The sequence below is a fragment of the Dioscorea cayenensis genome, chromosome 5, assembly GCF_009730915.1.
Source record: "Dioscorea cayenensis subsp. rotundata cultivar TDr96_F1 chromosome 5, TDr96_F1_v2_PseudoChromosome.rev07_lg8_w22 25.fasta, whole genome shotgun sequence".
NCBI lineage: Eukaryota > Viridiplantae > Streptophyta > Magnoliopsida > Dioscoreales > Dioscoreaceae > Dioscorea > Dioscorea cayenensis.
This window is the reverse complement of record NC_052475.1, coordinates 22,503,508-22,512,997: the sequence shown is the minus strand read 5'-3', so window position 1 is coordinate 22,512,997 and position 9,490 is coordinate 22,503,508. Positions and strand designations below refer to the sequence as shown.

Below are 9,490 nucleotides of genomic sequence, written 5' to 3'. Positions count from 1 at the left end.
ACCCTAGATCTGGTCTCCATTTTTTTCTCTTTTGGTTTCTTCCTAGATCCTTTGAAGTAAGGGGGGAAGCTAGAGATTTCAAGTGAGTGGGCTAACCTAGCTAATCCTTGTTGGTTTCTTTTAACTCTTACATGATGTATTGGTTTTGTTTTGAAATGATTTTCAGATTTTGCATGATGATGTTGGAACTCTTGTTGTGTCTTGCTGGAGTATCGTACCAAGTTTAATTGGGAGATCTTCATGAATTTACTTAATGATTTTTACTTAATTCTATTGTTTTGAAACAATATAATTCCGGATACCCCTATGGGTACCAAGTGGTACTGATCACCGGAGCTCCTTCTTGGAGAGAAGTATAGCTCGGCTATTGATAATTGGTCAGGGGGATGTATTATGGCGGAGATGGTGACAAGGAAGGTGTTGTTTCTTTGAGCTGGGATCGATATTGATCATGTTTGATATGATTTTCATGGTGATGGGTACAATTGGGTTGAAGTCATGTCCAGGATTGGATAAGTTAGGTAAGACTCACAATTTTTTGGGTTGCTAAGCGAGGTATAACACTCTCCGTCCGATAGTGATGGTGAGGAAGCTATCAAGGCCAGAGTATGATCTGTTGAAGAGGTTGTTGGAGGTGAATCCAAGGAAAAGGATTACTACAGAGGCCGCTCTCAAGCATGCCCTACGTGATCCTTTCTTCCTCTAATTGTTGCCAACTTTTTTGTGACTATAATTTGTTTTGATGTTAGCATGGAGAGTTCAACTTCCTAGTTTGAAAACCAGGCAAGTCCCTGGTTCTGGCCTATCACATGTTGCCATATGTCCATTTTATTTATTTTCTATTGTAATTAATTTTTTTATGTGGGCACGTGGCATCATATGATAGTCCAGAACTAGGGACTTACTTGGAGCTGTATATACATAAATTCGTGTTGCATTGGAGAATTTTAATGCAAATATATTTAAATTATTTGTAATTATACATTGAATTTTTATTCTTTGTTGATTTTTGTTTACTTTTCGGGGGAAAGGTTTAATTTTCACTTTCTTATAAATTTTATAAATAATATTTTTTAATATTTAAAAAAAACGACAATCACATATTAGTATTTCTACTACATTTGAATTAATTTTTCAACGAGAATTTGAACTCTCATCATTCTGTACGCTAGCTACACAAGTGTTAATGTCTCTAATTATTTGAACCACTCAACGTGAGCGAGTTAATGTGTTTTTTTAACGCTCAAATCAATAATTCATGCTTTTAATAATAACAATGTAGAACAAATAATAATCAAAATCTCTCTTTAGGTAGTACAATACTACAAAACAATATAAAAACGAGCTATGTTCACTTTAGATAAAAGTAGATAAATGTATAATTTATTGAAATAATATATTTTAAATATATATATACACACATAGATAACTTATTGAAGCATTTGGTTTGAGGAAACATATCCATTTTCATTTGTTGTTATCTACCTAGACGTCATTGGATTATATATTTATATGTTATTGGCATTAACTGCATATTCCTTAATTAGTCCTCCTTAGAAACGAAATTTCTAAGGATTATTTCCTTGAATTTTTTTTTTAAAAGGACTTTTCTAGATTCAAATGCATTATCAGTTAATGTAAAAATAAAATTATAAAAAAACTATATTTATATATTGAAAAGCCTTTTTGGGTCAAAAACTTTTGGGCTTTCAAGTGATCCATGATACACAACCGATTTTTTTTTTTTTAAATTCCGAAATGATTATTATCCTTTTATGAAAATATATATATATATATATATATATATTGTTTTGAAGCCCATGGTTATAAATAAATTTAAATAAAAATAAAAATATAAAAATTTGTTTTACATATAATTAGAGTTGTATCAAGATTAAGATTTAGAGTTAAAATAAGTTGATTTCTGTCATAAAATTACTAAATAAATAGATTTTTTTTAAGTCTTTAAATTATGAAATGATTTCCTAAATTTATACTATAACTTAAATAGAGAATAATTTAAAAAAACAATAGTAATTTTAAACTTTCTGTTTTGAAGTCCATCATTATAAAATAAGTTTAGATTGAAATGTAAACTTTAAAATTTAAATTTTAAATATATTTTATTGATATTTAAAAGGTGTTAATTAAAAAGTCATGATATTCCTTACTAAATATAAATATTATCCAAAAATAATTCCAAAATTTTTAAACCTTTTTTTTTCTAACTTTCTAAAATGATATTAGATAGAAATTTAGAAGTTAACTAAAATAATAATATCCCTTCAACTCCAAGCTATCCATTCAAACACTCCCGCCCAAATAATACTATATAATCTCATCATTACAACTAACTTTCCAAATTTTCCATTTGCTCTCTCTCTCTCTCGCTCTCTCGCTCTCGGTGACATGGCGCTCTCTCTTGCTCTCGGTGACATGGCGCACACAAAATACATATCAATGGAGACTATGGATTTGGAAAGTGGACGACTTGAAGCCGATTATCGCCGGAAAAGCACAATTGCAAACTACCAGATAGTGAAGATGCTTGGCAAAGGAGCCTACGGTTGTGTTTTTGAAGCCATAGACCTCAGAACCGGCCACAGAGTTGCCGTCAAGCAAGCCACGTTCGTCCGTTATGCAGAAGATCATATTGAAGACATCCCTTACACTTCTCTCCGCGAGATCGACATCTTATCATCGTGTCGCCACCCGAACATCATCCGTTTCAGAGAATTCATCATCGATGATGCCCTCCACTCTGTTTTCATCGTCATGGACCGGGCAGTCACGGATCTCAGGACTCACTTGATTTTGGCGTCAGGGAACTTGAAAGAAGCCATGGTGAAGAAGCTCATGCTCCAACTGCTTCTAGGCGTTTCTTATCTTCACTCTCATGGGATTCTCCACCGTGATTTGAAACCCGGCAACCTCCTCTTGACCGGCGTCGGTGACATGCGGCAGCTCAAGATTTGTGACTTCGGCCTCGGCAAGCGTTTTCATTATCTTTACGAAGAAGAAGGAACAGCATATGATTTGTTATCGCAGACTGTGGTTACTCAGTGGTACCGGTCGCCGGAGCTTCTTCTCGGAGATGAGAAGTATACCGCGGCTATTGATGTTTGGTCGGTGGGTTGTATTATGGCGGAGATGGTGACGGGGAAGCCATTGTTTCCTGGGAAGTCGAAGATTGATCAGCTTGATATGATTTTCATGGTGATGGGTACGATTGGGTTGAAGTCATGGCCGGGATTGGATAAGTTGGATATGGCTCGCTATTTTTTGGGTGGCCCGGCGAGGTATAACACTCTCCGGTTGAGAGTGCCGCCGACGAAGCTATCAAGGCCAGGGTATGATCTGTTGAAGAGGCTATTGGAGGTGGATCCAAGGAAGAGGATTAGTGCAGAGGATGCTCTCGACCATGGATGGTTCAGTGATCTTTTCATATCGATTTAGCTTAAATTTTTTACTATTTCCTTCGTCGTTAAGTACATATATGTATATGGCCGCAACACTTTTTTATTTCTTTGTTTGATATTCATATGGAGTCGTATATGTAAAAAGTTGTTGGAAACTTTTAATCTAAGTTAATGAAAGTTTTTTTATTTTATACATCAAAAATTTGATTCTCGGTTAGTTTCTTTGTGCGTTTAATATGAAGAAGCAAAGGATATATAGAATTAATTTTGTAAGAATTTTATCTTTTGACAAATCTTTAAAATTCATAAATAGCGTTTTCAATGCGATTTAATCTTTTATATCAGTCAAATTAATAATTAACTTTTTCAATATCTCTAAACAATATATATATATCATTGAAGAATTTGGTTTAATCAAAACAGACACAATATATTTCATTGGTAGTAATTATCTGCCTTCACATTCAATTATTATTGGAAGAAACCAAATATTCTTTAGCAAATTCTATGAAGCCCTTAGATTTCCGCATGTAGCGTTTTTCTTTCATTGTCTAGTTCCACCTTCTGCCGGTCGACATGATGGAAGTTTTAAGATTTGTTTACTGTGGATACTTGCACTAGCTATGGAAGAATTCTAAGGCAGACTTCTTAGGGCACCACTTCGAAGCTGACATAGTAAATCCTTTTTCTATGAGAGGCTAGTGGTGTGCTTGGCCCCCAAATTAATGGTGTTTATATGCACACACATACATACATACATATGAGAGGCTAGTAGTAGAAGCACCCCCCTCCTTTTTATTTTTATTTTTTGAAAAAGTGGATAAACCACAATTGCATTAAAAAGAGAGAGAAACAGTACAAAGAAACAAAAAAGACAAACAACTCCACTAGAAATGGAAACAAAAGCACACAACAGGGGAAACAAAGACTAAGAGACGAGACAGAAACACAGGGATGAGGAGAGAGGGACTCCTCCAACACACAGCAGCAAATCAGGAGGACAACTAGCCAGGAAACTCGTCGTTGATTCACCTTGTGTGTTAGAAAAAGAATTACGAACAAAACACTGATGATCACAAAGAAGGTATGGCCTGCTAAAGCGGGCTGTATAATCTAGCACTCAATCATAAGAGTTATTTTTGTTATCACAACTGGATTTTCACAGTTTGATTCTCTAAAGTCTAACCCAAGGCATTACCAACTCAAAAATATGTTGCCAAATTGACGGCACCTGTCCAGAAGGATCTGAAACTTAATCATGGTCAACCCATGCCTTTTGAATTAACCAACAAAGTTAATTTTGATCATAGCTAACCAAAATCAATTCAATGTTGTGGCCAATCAGGTTGAGTTCAGCTGAACTCAAATCAGATATAGTGGATTTGACTCAATTAGGGGCATCCTCAGCCTCAGTGCCCCCTGCCCAGAGAGGGGAATGTAGGTGGTGCAGAAGGTAAAGCTTAAAACATCAGGGAAACTACATAGAAATTCTTTGAGCATTCTTTTAGGTAAAATTATTACTTTTAAATTTGAAATTACTTGAATCCAATACATTTGATTTAAAACCAAACTGAAACTGGAGTGCATAACAATAGTTCTAACCTTCAGCACTTCATAAACAATTCATTGCCGACAAAATGAAATTTTTTCAACAGAAGTATGAGAGCCTCAGGTTCAAGTGCAGTATCATATTTATTTATTTGAAATTTTCTTGCGTTTGGCAAAAGAAAATTTATTAGATTGCAAATTTATAGCACAATTGCAACCACACTATATCAGTTGATCATGGAAACTAAACGAAGATCTCAACTAAAACTAAGCTAAGTGTCATCTTTCAAGATATTCATTATCTTAAAAATAATCCAACAAAAATACCAAAATTCCAAACTCAAGAAATCCATTCACCTCCTTTTTCTGTGCCCTCTGTTGATCGAAGCAAATCTATGCGCAGCCATAGTTAATGCAGCATCTGGAATATCCTTTTGATCCTTCCTGGGCGGTAAGTCAACATCCCTGTTAGGATCCAGGAACGGATCGCTATCACTATCTTCGCCCTCACTAGAAGACATCATGTACGAAGAATTCATTCCAGAAACCACATCATTCTCATCGAAAATGGAATAAACATCCATCGGATCCTATCATTTTTTTTAAAAAAAAATACACAAGAAAAATTAAAGACTTCACAAGATTATCAACAAAGGAACCTCATTTCATCATTAAAAAGACATACGTCGTCCATGGCGGAGACGCGGATGGGGAAACCGCTCGAAGTACATCCCCGCCGATCAATGCGCAATCCGGATGGCTAGAAACACCAAAAAAAGAAAAAAATCAATCAAGAGATCAAGCTGGAGAAAAACGCAACGGCTGTACCTTGGAGAACCAAGAGTATGCTGGCGCCCTAGTGTGATTTGGGATCGTGGATCTGATGATAGATTGACGGAGAGGAGCGAGCCGGAGAAAAAAAGGAAGAGAGGAAGACATGGAGAGAGGATTAGGAGAAGAAGGGACGGAGTTGGAGATCGAAGGTATGAAGGGATTCATGGCGTGCTTGTCCTCGAGCTTCGTGGTATCGCCTTGGTTTGCAAATTCGGCGGAGATCTTGAAGCGAAGGCGACTGTTTCCACTTTTGACGAATCGATGGGCGCATGCGTTTTGTAGTTTTGTTTCGATGTTTTCTCGAGAAGTACGAAAACTATAATTGCTCTTGTTTTTGTCCGAGAGTCCAAAATATTCTCCTCTATTTCTTTTATTTATTTATTTATTTTGGGGTTTTTAATTGTCAGACCAAAATTTATGATTAGGAATTTTTTTAAAAAAATATTAAGTAGGAAAGAAAAAATTTTAATTGATGTAACCATAGTTTCGCTTCATCAATATCGATCAAATTAAATGATTTAAAATTTAAAATTTATTTTTTTTCAAAATAATAATTATAATTTATTAATATTAATAACAAGGGAAAATTACATGCTCACCCATCGTAATTTTCAAAAACTTCCCAAAAAAACCCCTCCTACTTTTTACACACCACTGATGACCCTTCCATAGTGTTTAACTTCCCTTTTACCCCCACTGCTCACTTCAAATGGGTCCCATGTTGTGAAATCCCATTTTTGGCCCCGAAAAATGGTGGGAAAGCGAAAGCGCCAAATCACATCACTGCTCAACCTTTTGCAGGGCTTTCGCTTGGTTTCGATAGACAATGCCAAGGAGTTGCATTACATCTTGTTGTTCTCCTCATTATCATACCCGAAATATATAAATCGGTTTCTAACGTAAAAATGAAATTGATTTCCATCGGATTGGTCAAGTGCACTTCATCTTCAAACGAGTCGTAGTCGATTTTATCGTCGAGGCGAGCATGTGCCATTGTCGCCTTCTCGCTTATGGTTGTAAAGTTGTATTACGACGTAGAAGAACGAAAGAATTACGACTGAGTTCATTTCACTGTAAAGTTCTTCTCGCTTTATGGTTATCTATTTGTATATTTTTAAATAATGTTTAACTATTTGCTATTATCCGCTTTAACTATTTTTACTAATATGTTTAATAATTGTCATATCCGCTTTAATACTTCCCATCTCCGCTTTAACATTATCTTTACATGTATAACTATTCATAAACGTGTAAATTCTCAAAAGTCTCTGCAGAAACGGTGATCTTTTTCGCTTTGATCCGAATTGTTGGCATGTGGCACGTGGCAGGTGGCAGAGAGTTAGAGTATCCCATGCATGAAGAATTAATGACGGCATTAATTCTTATGCACGGTAACATAAATTTCCGAACACACGCTCGCTCTCATCGACCAATGTCGGCCACTCGTCGCTTAACTTTTTTTCTGGATCACGAAGAGTCACCGCCTGTGGACTTCACACCATAAATAACCGTGAAGAACCCTCCCCATGGACAACCACTCCCTCGCCGTCCCTCATCATCCTCCTCCTCCTCCTCCTCCTCTTCCTCCTCTTCCCATGGACAACCACTCTATCCGAAAAGGATGTTTCGTGAGCCTTCTTCCCTTATCTTGAGAATCACTAGCCGTAATCACCGAACTAGTTAAACTATCTTTTTCGCTTGCTCGAAATCCTCTCATAATCGCCTCGAATCGCAGGATTCTCCAGATGTGGATGACGGGAAAGCAATTAAGAGAGCATTTTCGACTTGGGTAAGAAAAGAAAGTTTTTCACGTATTGCGTGATTGCGGAGGATTCTCTAGAGGAGGGAGATCATGAAACATCCTTTAAGACGGGTTGACATTTACCACTTGAGACTTTCGTTAACGCTTAAGAAAATGACGCCAGCTGTACAACTCATACGCTCGTGTTTAACTATCGTGATCGTCGCTTAAGTCCTACCATGACACATTGATTAATAGTCGCTTTTCATGAATGTGTGTTGTTTAACCTTTTTTTAATGTTGTACGCTTTTGCGGTGTTCAAGTTGATGCGCTTGTTATGCAACCGCTGCGAGCATTCGAATGTACGTACACTTGTTTCAGCTATACGAGGGTCGAGTCGTGAGTGTCCAAAGTCCGAGCGGACGTTGTAAATGTTGTAAATGTTGTAAATCTTTGTAAATGTTGTAAATGTTGTAAATCTTTTATAAATAAAAACGAAACAATCGTGATTTGATCGTGAACTTCGAAATTTAAACAGAGACCTAGTAAAAAAACAATGTGGGAAACAAAAACGCTCATTGTAAACAATAGAAAAAGTTAAACAATACTCAAGTTACTCTTTAAACAATGACAACGGTGTTTAAGAAAATACGTAAATATGTTTAAACAAATGACTCAGAGGTACCCATCTAGCAACGCTGATGTCGATGAAAAGCATTCAATTTAAACAATAACATATTATTTACATGATATAGACTTTTAGTTAAACAGCTTAACCGTTATTTTTAAACACTATATGTATCTGCTTAAACATAAAAAAAGCTTGACGCTTACACGTAGACTCATGTTGAGTTGAGAACTTTCATTCGAACGATGACAATAATGCAGACAGACACCAACGTACATCGATTTATTAGCGGGTACTTCACCGTCGACAATTACAAACTGGCATACAAGGAAGCTATATTCCCCATACCCGACGACGACGAGCCTTCGGGACGGAAATCGTGAGCTTCGCTTATGCGACCGCTCGTGACTAGAAGGCACCGGGCGGCCTAGACGAAAGAGGATCGAGTCGCAAGCGCTTTGATGTCCGCGAAGTTACATTGTAGCCACCGCCAAGGATCCCGGTCACAATCGACGATCTTGCAATGAAACTGTCGCCGACTAGGCATTGTTAATAAACCGACGATGATAGTGGAAACATTGTGTATTTACAACGAATTGAATGTATTTACACGGAGACATTGTTATTTTTAAACGGATACACCTGTAATTTGAAATATTTCAACCGATGTTTAAAACGATATATGGTATATTTAAACAATGAAACGGAAATGTACACAACTACAACGTAAATTAAACAATGAAATGAAACTCGAATGAAATTTAACCCCGCCTTTACAATTGGAAATAAAACAAAATTTACATTGAGATATACAAGTCATGTTCTTCGAAAAACAAAAAAACAATGAATTGAATTGTGTATTGATGGGCAACTTTCCATATTTAGTTAAACAATGAGTGCATTTATTTAAACAGAGAAAGTGTTATTTTAAACGGGTACACCGTAATTTGAAATATTTAAAACTGATGTTTAAACGATATATACTATATTTAAACAATGAAAGTGAAATGTACACAATTACAACGTAAATTAAACAATGAAATAAAACCGAATGGAATTTAACCCGCTTTTACAATTCAAAACAAACAAAAATTTACATTAAGATATACAAGTCATGTTCTTCGAACACGAAAAACAATGAATTGAATTTGTCCAGATTTACATTTGAAAACAAAATCGACGATCGATATACAAGACATGTTATTCAAAAATGCAAATTTAACCCGCTAGGACGTACCCCTTTGTCATGGACGCCGCTGCCTCCCTCCTTAAGTATGCGGGTAACATACCGTAATCCGAGGTAAGGAACGCCCTGCTGCA

The 9,490-nt window shown here is 36.2% G+C and overlaps 2 protein-coding genes across 2 annotated transcripts; one reads left to right on the top strand and one right to left on the bottom strand.

Annotated features, from left to right (window-relative positions):
* The first annotated feature begins 2,409 nt into the window (after positions 1 to 2,409).
* Positions 2,410 to 3,501, top strand: LOC120260118 (cyclin-dependent kinase G1-like). The gene has a single exon (XM_039267558.1). The coding sequence runs from the start codon at positions 2,410 to 2,412 to the stop codon at positions 3,454 to 3,456; it is 1,047 nt and encodes a 348-aa protein (XP_039123492.1). The 3' UTR covers positions 3,457 to 3,501.
* A 1,607-nt stretch (positions 3,502 to 5,108) lies between these two features.
* On the bottom strand, positions 5,109 to 6,089 carry LOC120262067. Its single transcript, XM_039270123.1, has 3 exons — positions 5,796 to 6,089; positions 5,653 to 5,727; positions 5,109 to 5,557 (listed from the first exon to the last, which is right to left on the bottom strand). The coding sequence occupies exons 1-3, from the start codon at positions 5,964 to 5,966 to the stop codon at positions 5,321 to 5,323; spliced, it is 483 nt and encodes a 160-aa protein (XP_039126057.1). The 5' UTR covers positions 5,967 to 6,089; the 3' UTR covers positions 5,109 to 5,320.
* Between the last annotated feature and the right edge of the window lie 3,401 nt (positions 6,090 to 9,490).